Source organism: Arachis stenosperma, chromosome 9, assembly GCF_014773155.1.
Source record: "Arachis stenosperma cultivar V10309 chromosome 9, arast.V10309.gnm1.PFL2, whole genome shotgun sequence".
NCBI classification, from domain to species: domain Eukaryota; kingdom Viridiplantae; phylum Streptophyta; class Magnoliopsida; order Fabales; family Fabaceae; genus Arachis; species Arachis stenosperma.
The window spans coordinates 900,619-916,698 of NC_080385.1; the positions used below are offsets into that span (position 1 = coordinate 900,619).

Consider the following 16,080-nt stretch of genomic DNA (forward strand, 5'->3'; position numbering starts at 1 on the left):
AATATATGTATGCCAAATTAGTTCTTTTATTCAGTTTTTGAATCAGTAGCCACACTTTAAAATATTTATCACTTTAAATTTGTTTAGTGTATTTAGATATAATTTATTGTTAATACATTGAATTTTCAAAATAATACACTTTCTTTTATAAGTAAAAATAACATACTTTAAAACGAAAAAAGTGTAGCAATTTTATTAGAATAACATAGATGTTATTGATCTGAGTTATATTATGTTATTCCATAATACTTGAATTGACAAGAATTTATAAGTTCTTGTGTCATAAATTTTAGGCATATAATTTTTGTATAAATGAATTAATATCATTGGAAGAAAAAAAAAAATGCAAGATAGAGAAAAAAGATATCTTCTTTAGCTTATAAATAGAAAAGAGAAACAAAACAAAGAATAAGACTAATAAAGTAATAAATGAAGGGAATTAATATTTTAAGTTTTTTTTTTAAACAAGTGTTCTTGGAGGATTGGTAATGTTACTACTACTACTAAAAATGATCAAATTTCTTTTAATAAATACATTATAAATATACTAAAAGATTTTAACTATATATTTTTTTTATTATTAATCAAATCCTTTAAAATACTTGTTGGCAAGGCTCAAACTCTTAAATAGTGAAAAACGAAACGTAAGAGCCCAAAACTCTTCATCCCTAAGAAAGTGTAGAACTTTTTCCTTAGTAACATACAAGTAAGCAAGTGTTGGAAGATTCGAATCCCAATGTAGTAATTTATTAGCTAACGATAAATTTTTAGATAGAGTTCAAATCTGCAACAAATTAGTGTGTGTTTGGATTACCCTTTGGAGGTTTATATAAAATTGATTTTATAAAAGTAATTTTGATCAAAAGTGAGTTAGTATTAACGTGGATTATATTTGGTAATTTTTATTCAAAATGGATTAGAGTAAACTAAATATTGTTTAGATTACATCATTCAAAATCACTTTTAAATAAAAAATTATAGAAAAGGACATGAATTTAAATAATTATTTTATGTTATCTTATAATTTTATTTTAAATATTTAAATAAATTTTAATATTTTTTTAGTATTCTCAGTATTTTTTAATACTCTAATAAGATTAATAGAATCATAATACAAAGTAAAAAAATATTCTATACAAAAAAGAAATAATTATAACAGTAAAAGAATTCATATAAAAAAACAGAAATTTTATAAAAAAAATATGCATAAAAAATATTAAAAAGATATATTAGAAAAAAGAAAACAATAAATATATGAATAATAAAGAACATAATTGGTACATAGAAGTTAAATCCAACGTGAAAAGCTGAACGAAAAAGCTAGAATTTTTAGCTTTTGGTAATCGTAGATTGAAGACAAAAATCACTTCTACGATTTATAGAATAAAAATATTGCCAAACATAAAAAATAAAGGGTTCAAAGAGTTTAAACGAACTTTCTCTTCTCCAACGCAAATCCAAACACATCTTAGTTATTGACCTATCGGGTTAGGAGAGAATCAGTTACGTTAGTAATCCCACGAAATCCCAACCAACGACCGCTTAGTCCCAACCAACCACCGCTTAGATCCCAGCCAACAACGCATCCATGACGTAGGGAGAGATCCCTCCGGCCCGTGTCACTAGCAAATGTTATTTTTCTCAACGATGACCTTGCCAATAACATCCAAGCAATGACATCAGTAGATATGTTTTTACAAGAATACAAACTTATCATTCTTAGTTGCTTGCAATCTTTTACCACCTGCTTTACCCCACTGGCCGTGATTTTGCTACAATATTCCAATTTAAGTTCTTTTAAGTTGTAACAATTCTTTGAAATAAGAGAGAGTTCTTCATTGCCAATTATCGACCATGACAAATTCAACACAAACAATGTAGGAACTTCAAAGTTAACCTTAAACGGAAACTCCTTGTATCCTAAATGAGCTAAGTCCAAGCGTTGAATCTTACAACACCTCCGTAAAACTTCAATAGCACCCTTTGAATTGATCCTGCAATCGCTCAAATCCATTATCTCCAAGTTTGGGCATACCGAAGCAAGTATAGTGAGACTTCTATCACCAAGCCATAAATTATTAGCCAAATAGAGAAACTTCACATGAGAATAATTCACAACCAAAAAATTCTCCTCCACCTTCTTCTTCCCAAGACAGGTACTTTCCATCCTGATCTCAGTTATCAAAGGGCAGTTACGCATTATGGCGAACAAACTCAAATCAGTAAGCTCTCCATTCCTATTAAGTTTCACAAAGTTTAAGTTACCAAGAAGCAAAGACAACTCAACCACCCGCTGATCATTCAGATATTCTGTGCTCTCAAGATCTAAATAATGCAAATGGTTACACTTCTCAACAAGCGAGAAATCCCATGGTATCCATATCCGATACTGTACTGCAGAGAGAGTTTCCTCAAGGGAAGGCCTTCTTCCGCAACAGCACACAAGACCTCGTCAGATATGCACGACCAAGACAACTCAAGACAAGTCAAACCCTTCAAATTTACCAATGCATCAATGAACTCCGAAATCTTATCATGCGAACCGCTAAAAGCCAAAGACCTCAATTGGGGTCTCTGACGGATCGCGTTAGCCATCTGTCTTATCACACTAAGCTTGCTGGTTGATTTAAGAACAATAAGCTCTTCTAAAAAATGACAATTCTGACACAAGGTGAAAATGTGAGAGTTCCGAAATTTACGGTTACCTGAAACATTCACCTTTCTAAGCTTCTTAAGCCCTGAAGCAAAGGCCATTACACGGGAATAATCTGTTATCTCATCAGAATTATTCGGAGGGAAACTCACGTCGATTTCTTCGAGGTTCGGGAAGCACTCGACAATTAAGCCCAAATCCTGAGGCGTGAAGGAACAGTTGAGTGACTTCAAAGTTGGAAACTTTTGGGAGAATTGTCGCAACCCATGTGAGGGGAAGGTGGGTTGGTGGGACAGGTCGAGGGAACGGAGTGAGGGTAGGTCGAACAAAGCGATTTGGGAGAGGAGCGCGTTGATGTCACCCGTGAAGTAGCGCGTGATTTTGATGGTCGTCAGGTTGGGAAAACGGCGGAGGAGGGCGGGAAGGAGAGGGGGGACAGGGTCGAGAACGGAGAGGTCGGTGCGGAGGCGGTTGGTAAGGAAAAAGAGCTGGCGTGAGACGAGGGAGAGTGATTCGTGATCTAGATGGTCGCTGATGTGTTTCAAAATTAATTCCCAACACTCATCTGGTAAATGTGGCTCTTGGTGTCTACAATTTCTTGATGATGATGATGATGGTGGTGGCGGCGGCGGTGGAGCCATTGTCTACGATTTTTGTTTGGAAAGGTTTTAGAGAAAGAGTTTGGGATTATAAACTATTCCATTTAGATACTCTAAATTTATTATTTTTATTTTAATGAATAAAATGAAATTTTTTATTATTAAATAATTTTTTTTATATTTTTTTTTAATCTCATCTATAAAGTAAATATTCTTAGATCATATTTTATCTTTTAAAATAAAATTTAAAATTTAAAAGATGTAAATTTATAAACTATCAAAGTGGGTATCGTTGTAAATTATTTATGCATGAGTTCTGCTAGAGAACTAATTAGGTCCAAAGCCCATTAGAGTTAATTAATTAAAAAATAAATTTATTATAAACATTTTTTTTATAATTTGTATTTTTAAAATTAAAAATTAAAAGTGTCGGTTGAGGTTATTTATATTGGAATTAGATATTCTTTTAAGAGTTTAGACATTTAATTAATATTATTTTATTTGATACTAAATAAGAATGAAGTCAATTCTAGTCAATTAATTGAAAAATAAATTTTTTATAAAAAAAATTTTACTACCTTAACTTTTTGAATTTCAAAATCTAAAAATAAAAAGGAGTTAATTTAGTTAGTTTATATTATAATTAGTCTCTAGATTTTTTCTTAATTTAAATATAAAAAAAGTGTTAGCTATATGTTATGGTTATTAATGAAAAAAAGGAGATACATGAAGGGAGTGCCACAAATTACAATACTAGCTTAATTACAAATACGGATATATGATAATTGATCAGGATGAGCGGGACCAAGACGTTGTGCTAAGGAGAAGGTTATTAACAGGAGGTTGCAAAGATATGCTCTTGAGGCGTGTGTGGTAAACCTTTTATTCTTCTATTCTTTTCATTGCTACTCCTTTCTTAATTGTTAAACCTCTTCCTCTTCTTCCAAGTCTCTTAATGGATGTTTCCTGTAGTTGAGATGCAGTTGAATTTTTATTCCTTAATTTTTTTATGACTTCATTTGTTGTTATCACATCATTTAGTACTTCCTGAAATTACTGTCCATTAAAATTGACGTTATCTCTTCATACATAATTGAATCAATATTCCTTATTAGTGAAATTTTTTACTGCAACACCCTTTTATTGGTGTTTTCACTGATTATATCTGTCAGGGACAACACGAGAATGAAAGGTATGGAGACAGAGATTAAGAAACTTTACCAGATGATTGAATCGGCGGCGGAAGAACATAGAGCTGAGAGGGCCAGAACCTCTGAGGCTATGAATCTCAAATTTGACACGCTTCAGTCCTCTATTATGCAACTGTTTCATAATCCGCACCGCTTCAACTCTCCTTCTCGTGAGTTCTCATATGGTGCAAGCTCAACTGGGGATCCACCATTTCGTGCGGGATTGCAACTCTAAAGGGTGAACGTCAATCTGTTGAAATTTGATGGGAGTGATGCCTTGGGTTGGATTTTCTCCATGGATCAATATTTCGATTTCTTCCGGGCTCCCGATGAAGAACAGGTGGGTTTAGCAGCGGTTCAAATGTCGGGAGAGGCCATTCCATGGTATCAATTATCACAGCGAACGGCACAGTTTTGTTCCTAGACTCAACTCAAGAGGGCGATTGAGCTCGAGTTTGGACATTCATTATTCGAGTCTCTCAGGAAATTGCTCTTCAAGCTTCAACAACATAGAACAGTGAGTGAGTATTATTCTGAATTTGTTGCTTTAGCTAATTGTACTCAGATTGAACCGCTTGATGCCTTTAGAGATTGTTTTATAAGCGGATTAAAGCAGGCTATTCGAAGGAAAGTGAAAGCTCAGTGTCCCCCCGAGTTTGATGCGTGTTGTGACTTTGGCAAGATTGTATGAGGATAAATTTACCCCCGAATCTCGTCACACTTCATGTCATTACAACTTGAATTGGGGGATGAGATGGTGCCAGGAGAGCCAACGGTTGTGTCTATGGTGCCAGGAGATGGATCCTCTCCATTTTTTCTAACACTTGAGAGAATAAAGTGTGATCTCTCACCTTTAATTCTATAAGTGGGACCAAAATTAAATAGGAAAGAGAGAACAATGAAAGGTGAGATCCTCCATTGGACACCATCCAGTTTTTTTTCCACTGGAGAGGATCCACTCCCGCAAACTTGTAAGGGTTAGATCAACATATCATTGAGCATCATTTATCCTATAACGTGATGCATGGTACTGAAAGGCCCTTAGTTCTGTACCATTTATTTTATTTTTTAATTAAAAGTATTAATAAAAATAATTGTCTTTTGGAAAGTGAACAAATTATTTCTCAGTAAATTAAGGTTAAATTATGACAAAATTTGTGAATATATTTGTAAATTTTTCAGTAAATCAAATTTGTTATATGATAAATGATATTGATAAAGTGTCGCATATCATCGTCTAATTGATAAAAAAAATCAATTTGACTTAAGATTATATTTTTCAAAAACTAATTTAAAGTGCACACCTAATTTTTAAGGAGCATTTTACTATTAACCCAAAAATATCATTGCGTTTTTCTGCTCAAGTAGATAATAATCCATTTGGTTAATGAAGAAACAAGAAAGTGATTTCAGTGTAGTAGTAGCTTACCTTTTAAGTTAAGTGATTAAGTGAGATAACTGACCCTCGATTTTAAAGTTTATTTGCTTAGCTTGTTAACATAACAGATTTGCTTTTGATTACATAGTACTAGAAAGCTGCATGGAGTTGAGAGAGCTAAATTTGGAATATTGAGATTTTGTAATTGATAATTTTGTTGCTTCCTTAGAGCTTATAAGGCCATCATTGAGTATAATAATCAGAAACTCTTATGTTGATGTTTGAGATTGAATAATGCTTGGTGTATAACACTTCATTGTAGAGCAAGGTGAGTAAAAATTATGCAGATGTCTCATTAATAGTAACTGGTTTGAATTATGTTTATGAGTTTAATTTAGCATTGTTTCATATATATGAGTATAATTTTGCAGTACACTTCATATATATGCATGCCAAATTAGTTATTTTATTCCGTTTTTGGAATTAGTAGCCGCACTTGAAAATATTTAGCACTGTAAATTTTTTGAGCGTATTTAGATATAATTTATGGTTAATACATTGAATCTTTTAAATAACGCACTTTTTTTTGACAGGTCAAAATAACATACTTTAGAACGAAAGAAGTGTAGTAATTTTATTAGGATAACATAGATGCTATTGATCTGAGTTATATTATGTTGTTCCACAATACTTGAATAGACAAGAATTTGTAGGTTCTTGTGTCATGAATTTTAGACATATAATTTTTGTATAAAAGAATTAACATCATTGGAAGAAAAATAGAAGAAGATAGAAGAAAGAAGATATCTTCCTTAGCTTATAAATAGAAAAGAGAAACAAAACAAAAGAACAAGACCAATAAATGAAGGGAATTAATGTTTTAAGGTTTTCTTTCTAAACAAGTGTTCTTGGAGAGTTGGTAATATTGCTACTAATGAAAATGATTAAATTTCTTTTAATAAATACATTATAAATATACTAAAAGATTTTAACTATATAGTTTTTTTTATTATTTTATCTAATCCTTTAAAATACTTGTTGGCAAGGCTCAAACTCTTTATACTGTGTTACTTGAGGCCCTAAAGCTAAATATTACAACTTACAACCCTATAGTGCAGGCAAGGTGTGATCTGAACTGGTGTTGGGGATCTAATGCCTCAAAGGCTTTCTCAACAAGGAATGGTTATGAATGGCTCCTTGAAAGAAAGTTTGCATGGGATATAAATGAGAATCGGTTGTGTTTGTGGCGTTTGAGAATACCTGAAAAAGGTCAAGAGGTTGATTTGGCTCATCCTGCATGGGGCCATTTCCACTGCCAGCTTTTGTTACCAAAGACGTTTAACAGCATTTACAGCAACAGATCTTTGCCCCATAATGAAGCACCAGAAACAGAAACTGCAAAACACTGCCTTAGACTTTGTAATAAAGTGAAGCCGATTTGGGAGAGCTTGAAGGTGGGAATACGAACTTGGGATGTCTCCTTAGATTTTTAAAGCTGGCTTCGTATAAAACTTCGGACTAGTGAAGAAATTTTTGCAGTAGACTTTTGGTGGTTTTGGAGGGATAGGAACAATCATATTTTTAATCCAAATGACATTTGGAGTAAGGAGAAAGTTCTCAAACTTATCAGGCACTCTTGTAGCTGAGTATGCTGCTATTAAACGTTCTACTCAGGTGACATATCATCCCTCTTTGTGTGATTCTTGGTGCCCTCTTCCAATCAATGTTGTTAAATTAAATTGTAATGCTAGTCTTTTTTAACAAGACCAACTTGTTAGTTTTGGGTCTGCTATACAAGACAGTACGGGTAAATAGTTAATTGGGTTGTTCAGCAAACATTCCGATAGAAACTATTATTTGTTTCTATCATTTGGTGTAACTATTCGCAATTTGGAGTGGTCTTTGTTTGGCTTGAAAAAGTGGCCAGAGGTGATTTGAAAAACAGATTGTTTAGAGGCTTATCTCTTGATTAAAAAATATTCATCCCTGATGCAGAAAGAAGACACAGACCTTTTGAAGATTTCTGAGGTGCTGCAACGTAATTGGATGGTTTATGTTCAATTGATTCAACGAACAGCGAACTCAGATCGTTTAGCTAAGACAGCGACTAGCTATTATCGTCCTTACTCTGAGTTTTTACTTCCTTGTAGTGTTGTTGATCATATCATTAGGAAGGAGATGATATCTCCAACTTAGTTGTTCTTTGTTCTTTCCTTTATCGGACACCAAAAAAGGTTCTTGATTGATGAAAAACCAAAGGTAAGAGCCCAAAACTCTTCATCACCCTCTAAGAAAGTGCGGAGCTTCTTCCTCAATAACATACAAGATTAGCATTTTAGGAAACTATAATTAAGCTCCTCAATAACAAACAAGATTAGCATTTTAGGAAACTATAATTAATGCAAATTGTGATACATTCACTATCTTTCAAAGTTCCTAAGAACAACTCCAACTAATTGAATTGATTTGAAATTAAAATTTGTATTAAATATATAATCTTTGAAATGATATTCATATCAGTAATACCATATCATTTTAAAAAAAAATTAATGCAATGCAACCATATATATATCCATTAAACTCATTAAATGAACATTATAATTTGTTAATAAACTGAAAGGAAACCAACTATTAAAATATCAAATTTCATATTGACTATTGAGTATCAAATCAATTTTTATGATATATGATCCCATAAATACTTATGTGACATATTGTAAAATCCAAAATAAAATTAAACTAAAATCAAGTATTGGAGATGCTCTTACAGAAAATGAAGATTCCTCCACGTTTCACATCCATATTTTACTTCCCGACCAAGATTCAGTTAAATTAACTTAGATCCTAGCCAATCCCAGCGAGCAAAGCATCCATGACTCAGTAAGAGATCTCTCTTGCCAACAACAGCACCACTAGCATATGTTATTTTTTTCAACGATGGCCTTGTCAATACCATCCAAGCAATGACATCAGAAGATACATTTTCACAAGAATACAAACTTATCATTCTTAGTTGCTTGCAATTTTTCACCACCAGCTTTACTCCACTGACTGTGATTTTGTCACAATATTCCAATTTGAGTTCTCTTAAGTTGTAACAACTTTTTGAAATAAGAGAGAGTTCTTCATTGCTAATTCTCGACGATGACAAATTCAACACAAACAATGTAGGAACTTCGAAGTTAACCTTAAACTGAAACTGACACAGCCTATATCCTAGATAAGCTAAGTCCAAGTGCTGAATCTTACAACACCTCCACAAAACTTCAATAGCACCCTTTGAAACCATCCCACAATAGCTCAAATCCATCATCTCCAAGTTGGGGCATACAGAAGCAAGCATAGTGACAGTTTCATCATCCAACCATGAATTCTGAGCCAAATAGAGAAACTTTAAATGAGAATTCACAATCAAACAATCCTCCTCCTCCAACTTCTGCTTCCCAAGACTAGTTGTCTCCATCCTGATATCCGTTATCCGAGGGCAGTTTCGCATAATGGCTAACAAGCTCAAATCAGTAAGCTTTTTATTCCTATTAAGTTTCACAGAGTTCAAATTACCAAGAAGCAAAGACAACTCAATCACACACTGATCATTCAGAAACTCTGTGTTCTCAATATCCAAATACTGTAAATTATTACACTTTCTTAGTAAACAAGAAATCCCATCGTATCCATATCCCTTGCAAGACTGCAGAGAGAGTTCCCTCAAGGGAAGGCCTTCTTCCGCAACAGCACACAAGACCTCATCAGATACACGGCAATAAGACAAATCAAGACAAGTCAAACCCTTCAAATTCACCAATGCATCAATAAACTCCGAAAATCTATGGTACAAACCGCTAAAAGCCAAAGATCTCAATTGGGGTCTCTGACGCATCGCATTGGCAATCTGAGGACGACCGCAGGTATCAAGAAAAATAAGCTCTTCTAGAAAATGACAATTCTGACACAATGTGACAATAAAAGAATCCCGAAATTCACGGTTACCTGAAATATTCAACTTTCTAAGCTTCTTAAGCCCAGAAACAAAGGCCTTTACACCGGAATAATCTGTTATCTCATCACATTTGTACGGAGGGGAACTCACATCGATTTCTTCGAGGTTGGGGAAGCACTCGACAATTAAGCCCAAATCCTGAGGCATGAAGGAACAGTTGAGTGACTTCAAAGTTGGAAACTTTTGGGAGAATTGTCGCAACCCATGTGAGGGGAACGTGGGTTGGTGAGACAAGTCGAGGGAATGGAGTGAGGGTAGGTCGAGCGAAGCGATTTGGGAGAGGAGCGCGTTGATGTCACCCGTGAAGTAGCGCGTGATTTTGATGGTCGTGAGGTTGGGAAAACGGCGGAAGAGGGCGGGAAGGAGAGGGGGGACAGGGTCGAGAACGGAGAGGTCGGTGCGGAGGCGGTTGGTAAGGAAAAGGAGCTGGCGTGAGACGAGGGAGAGTGATTCGTGATCTAGATGGTCGCTGATGTGTTTCAAAATTAATTCCCAACACTCATCTGGCAAATGTGTTTCTTGGTGTCTACAAGTTCTTTTTGATGATGATGATGGTGGTGGTGGTGGTGGCGGCAGCGGTGGAGTCATTGTCTACAATTTGTGTGTGGAGAAAGATGTTGGGAGTTTGGGGGTATATAAATTATAAACAACCATGCTATCGTGACTGGGAGTGGCAAGCGGAGTAGTTCGCTACTTCGCTTTGCCAGTCAAAAGTTCGTTATTTGGGGGCTGGCCCGTTTCGTTATATTTAGTAAGATAATTCTGAATTCGGTCCACAATAATTTTTGTAAATAATGTGAATAATAAATTTTAAAATAGATTCAATACATTTAAAATGCACTCCATTATCAAATTATTAAATAAATTTTAATATTAAAATAATTATCTGCATATTTAATAAATTGAATATTTAATTATTATTAATTATATATAAATAAATTGAATAAAAAAGAATAACCATTAAATTAAGAATAATCTACTTATTAAATTAAACATCTAATATATCCATTATTCATATTATTTAATATTCTCATTATCTTTTTATACTTCTCCTTAATTTCTCTTCCATTCTGTTTAACAGTGTATTAACGAGTATTTTCTTCTATTTTTTTATTAATTTTTTATTTTTTATTAAGAAATTATTAAATATTAAATGATATTTAATTTTATACTGATTTTAATAAATTTATAATTTTTAAATTTACAAACATTAAAATCTTTATAATTCTAAATATATAATAAATATAATTATCGATCAAATTTTTTAAAATAAAATAATAAAATTAATATTATAAAAAATAAAATAAATATTGTCTACAACATATTGTTAGAATATAATTAGGATCAATTTAGCATTATTTAGCATATCTGAATATTTATTATAGGATATTACGTCTTTATTATTTTGATTCTCTTAGCACCTATAAATATCCTTCTATATTGTATTATTCTAGACAACTTGAATACACTTAATAATATCCTATCATTTCTCCAATTTAGTATCTTATTTCTAACACATATAATTAAATATTTTTAAATCTCTAATCAATCAAACATAAAACATCATCCAAATTATAACTTAAAACATTTTTAATTATCATCGTCAATTACAAAAAAAAAACAAGCAGACTCGTCGAGAAAGTTCGCCCTACCAAAGCATGCGGATTAGGTGGTACAAGTTAAGCAGATTTTTTAATTATGGTGGTTTCAAATTTTCAGGGCCGGCCCACCTTTTTATGGCAAGCTTTGCGAGCCGGCTCGGTGAATTTTGGCCCGTTTGTCACCCATGTATCGTGTACATTAAAATTAATTAATAATATAAAATATATGTTGAAATATAAATATACATTAAAAGTAAATCAAATCATAAATGTATTTATACATAAATATATATTTTTTTGGTTTCTCTCGACAAGTCAAGGACTAATCTGTCGCAGATTTGAACTCTATTTAAAAGTTTGTCGCTGGCAATGGGTTGTTACATGCACAAAGTTAGATTAGTTTATATATACAAATATATTAGTAACTAATTTTAGTAGCTGATTTTAGTGTACAAATAACATTTTTGAAGTATAAACTATCAAGGTGATTTTCGTGGTAAATAATCATTTAGCTGATATTAATTTAAATATAAATAAAAAAAGTATTAGCCATAATGTTTATTGCAGAAATTGTTGTGTAAATTATATCTCAAGAGAAATATTATCTAAATAAATTATTTTTATAATTAAGTTTAATTAATTTTTTGTGTTTTTTTATTTTTATTGTATTAATAAGTTATTAATCAATTTAATTAAACTTGATCACTAAAATTAATTATTCATGTAGTATTATTGAAACTTTTTTATTTTTATGGCCATGATATTTTATAATGTTTACGCAAATAAATCGATTTATGCTATAAATATGACAACCAAGTTTTTTGTTTCTAAATTCAGTTAAATAAATATAATCCAAGGGTGAGAAAATAAGTATGGACACAAAATACAAAAGTTTTGGTGTTAAAAAAAGTATATGCACCAAGCATTATTACTATTCTGCTAACTAACAATTAACAACGCAGGATCCAATAATCAGCTTCTCATCGGTAATAATCAACAGCAATGCCCGCAAGGTGTTTGATTATTTTCCTCAATGATGGCTTTGAAAACTCCAAGGTGGCAATGTACTCATCACTCACCAAATCACAGTTCTTCAGATTCAACTCTCTCAATCCCATGCAGCTTTCCACTACTTCCCTCACCCCTTTTGTGGTTACATCACTGCAATTCTGAATCTCCAGAGCTACTAGTCCACAGAACCATTTTGAGATTACTGAGAGTGTTTCATCACCAATTCTTGACCCTGACAAGTTCAACGCCTTCATTTGTGATACTTGAGAGTCTATAGTTAACAGCTTCACTTCTGTGTAGGCTAAGTTCAAGTGCCTTATCTCGGTACATTTCTTAAGAACCTCAGCCATACCTTCTTCGGATATGCTGCTGCAAGAGTTTAAGTCAAGAAGCTCCAGATTGGGGCAAATGGAAGCGATTTTGAACAGAGTTTCGTCATCAAGTAGAATGTTGTGACCCAAATAAAGACTTTTCACCTGAGGGTTTGGAACAAGATCAAGTGAAGGATCTTTGTCTTTTTCTTCATCGGCTTTTACCCCAAGATATGTTCTCTCCATTCTGATCTCGGCTAGCAGAGTACAGTTTCTTGTGAGTGTGAAAAATGTTGAATTTGTAAGCTGGCAACAACCACTGAGGTTTATAGAGGTCACATTGAGAAGAAACATGGATAGCTTGGCAATGCATTGATCCGTTAGGAAGTCAACTTTTCCAAGATCCAAACACTCAACATATTGACACTTTGATAGCACACAGGAGATTCCAGCAAATGTGAAATTGCAGCAGCCTTGGAGGATAAGTTTCTTCAGAATGTGACAACCTTCTGCGACTGAAGAGAGCAACTCGTCCGAGATGAAAGAATTTGACAAATCAATAGCAATTAGCCTTTCCAGACACTTGAGTGCACCAATCAAATCCTGGCTAATTGGCATAGGTGCCAAACCAGGTCCATGAATTCTTCTCTTTTCAATGTTGAAAGCTATGGAAGCCAAATTCCCTCGAAAGCGGATAGCAGAAACAATACCTAATTGGGTTATTCTAAAACAGGACAGGAACAAAACCTCTTCCAATGACACACAGTTTCGGCACAGAGCGAGTAGTGATTGATCAGTGAGCAAGTGATTACCAGAGAGGTTAATCTTTTGCAGATTCTCAAGCATTAAAGACAGCTTCGATATCCCAAAATCCGATACTTGAGAATCCAATGGAAAACTAATGTCAACCTCTTGAAGCAATGGAAAACAAGAGGCCATAACCTCCAAATCACTGTCATCCAGAGAGCCAATGTTTGAGCAGATCAACACCCTCAAATTCTTCATCGCCAAACTGAGTTCGCTCAAGCCTTCAATTGGAAGCTTCCTCTGATGGGAAAGATTAAGGGAATCAAGGTCCAACCCAGATTGCGAAATCTGATGAAGCAGGCCTTCAAGATTTCCATTGAAGTAACTGAGGTCTAACACTGTGAGCTTTGGAAATCTCATGAACAGGTTAGGAATGAGTTCAACTGTTTGATCAAATATTTTAAGAGAATGTTGAATTTGGCTTGAAATTGAAAGGAACAGCTTGCAGACCATCGAAATAGATTCCAAATCGCGGCTGTCGTCGAGGAATCTAAAGACTAAATCCCAGCATTCATCAGGAATATCAACTGTCCTAACTTCCATCCTCCTGAACCTTTGATCTTGATTATCTATTAACATGTTCAACGGAAACAGAAATGATACCAGATATAGTATGATACTTAGAAAGTTAGAAACTAAGAGAGAAACTGCGTAGCTAATGCTGCTTAAAAATAATTTTTTCAAACAGTGCAAATTGTCTGAATTTATGTTTTGGTCAAATTGGTGAATGAAGCTTGTAGAAGATGAAGAATTATATTTGTGATTGACTAATAATGATAATCTAAAATTCTAAATTAAATTATACTATTTAATAAAATCTAGAAACTCTGTTTGGGTTCTTAGGTAGATAGCCATCTGGTATGTAATTTTCACTACTTTTAAGGTATATGTTGTTAACTTTGGTTAAGAAATAAAAAAAATACTTGTGTTTTATTTTATTTTATTTCTTTTTAAGGTCAAGTGTTGAATGCATTAACTGCAATACTATATTGAATGTTTGAACTTTGAATTGTTGAATGCATTCATTGCACAGGTAAATCCTTTACTTTAGAACAACCTTTTTTATTTACTTAATTTAACTTAAAATAATTGTCTAAAAGCAAATGCTTAAAAAATAGCACTTGATTAAGAAAATAAAATTTAAGTAACCACTATACATAAAATTGCATAAGTAAACAAAATTGCCACAAACGAATAGTCGCATAACTAATGATTATTCAACTATTATAATTAAATAATGGGTTGATTATATATATATACACAACAACTACAGCATAATTATTATTTACATGGTGGAAATCCTATTTATATATATAAAGAATATATAATAATTCCAATTTACATTATAATTATATTTGTGCATGGGAGCTTATAATAGTGTCTATTTTGAGAGCTTAATTAAACTAGAATCCCTATTCAACGAAGGATTTAAGAAAATGGCTTTAAAAAATATATCAATATTTTTTGGTGTCTAAAAAAATAAAAATAAAAAAATAAATAATATATCAATTTGCTAGAGGAACCAATTTAATTGCTTAAATAAAAGTATGGTCAGCATAAAAATCCAAGAACATTTATTTTGAACAATTACTACGAATTTGGACTTCTTAAATGTTGTCGGTGCACACACACTGCAGAAATTACTCTGTTTTTTGTTTTGTTTTTTTTTTCTTACCTAAAGTGTGTAAGATATTGTTTATACTTTCATTTAAAAGAACTTTTATTACCAACCGAAAATTCAAAACGATTAAATAAATTAATTGAGCTGGTTGTTTTGCAAAGTATTATTACTAATGCTATGCATTTGTGTTTTAGTTATTAAATCCTTTTTTTTTTGGGCACAAAAGGAAGGTTTTGGTTACATGGAAAAGTCCTTTGAGATTGAAAGTTCAAACATTTTTCAATCAGTCAAAAGCCAAAACTAAGAATGTAGAAATTTGCATCCAATTGAAAACATTTGTGTGCGGAGAAAAAGTGCTACAAATTGGAATTATGTTCTTAAAACTCAACTACTTAATTAGATTGTGCATTATCTTTTAATTTAAATAGATAAAGTAATGGTAGCTGCAGTCAGAATCAAAATCTTTTAAAGAGGTATATACTTTATTGTGTTGTTAGGTTTGAATTTCATAACTTAAAATTTTGATATGAAATCACTTTTACAGAAACTAATAAACAGAGATTACCTGGCTATGCAGTGTGAATCTCTTTGATATGTTGCAATAATTGAGGATTACATTATGTTCACTGCAGCTCAAGTTTTTCTTGTGACTATAAAGCTTGTTCAAGACTTATTGAATATGTTTCACAATCTAAAAGGATTATCTGGGAAATCAAAGAGTTGCTCAAGATTTTAGGATTCCATTGTATTCAATACAGCTCAAGTTTCCCTTGTGGCGAGAAAGCTTGCTCAAGACCTATTGAATAGGTTTCACACGTATTAAAAAATTTCAAGAAAGTTTAATTTTGATGCACTGGCGTACAATCAACATTTGTTCTTTTGGATGATCATTCACGCGATCAATGTAAA

At 32.7% G+C, this 16,080-nt stretch overlaps 3 protein-coding genes and 1 long non-coding RNA gene across 4 annotated transcripts; 1 reads left to right on the top strand and 3 right to left on the bottom strand.

Annotated features, from left to right (window-relative positions):
• Positions 1-1,480: 1,480 nt before the first annotated feature.
• On the bottom strand, positions 1,481-3,294 carry LOC130948234 (uncharacterized). Its single transcript, XM_057876946.1, has 2 exons — positions 2,391-3,294; positions 1,481-2,325 (listed from the first exon to the last, which is right to left on the bottom strand). Exons 1-2 carry the CDS (start codon positions 3,292-3,294, stop codon positions 1,481-1,483), a joined length of 1,749 nt encoding a protein of 582 aa, XP_057732929.1.
• Positions 3,295-4,018: 724 nt separating this feature from the next.
• Positions 4,019-7,762, top strand: LOC130951337 (uncharacterized). The gene is made up of 2 exons (XR_009073935.1): positions 4,019-4,125; positions 4,425-7,762. It is a non-coding gene; the product is annotated as an uncharacterized LOC130951337 (long non-coding RNA).
• An 885-nt stretch (positions 7,763-8,647) lies between these two features.
• On the bottom strand, positions 8,648-10,408 carry LOC130948236 (uncharacterized). The gene has a single exon (XM_057876947.1). The coding sequence runs from the start codon at positions 10,406-10,408 to the stop codon at positions 8,648-8,650; it is 1,761 nt and encodes a 586-aa protein (XP_057732930.1).
• Positions 10,409-12,337: 1,929 nt separating this feature from the next.
• Positions 12,338-14,252, bottom strand: LOC130951857 (uncharacterized). Its single transcript, XM_057880599.1, has one exon. The coding sequence runs from the start codon at positions 14,127-14,129 to the stop codon at positions 12,402-12,404; it is 1,728 nt and encodes a 575-aa protein (XP_057736582.1). The 5' UTR covers positions 14,130-14,252; the 3' UTR covers positions 12,338-12,401.
• Between the last annotated feature and the right edge of the window lie 1,828 nt (positions 14,253-16,080).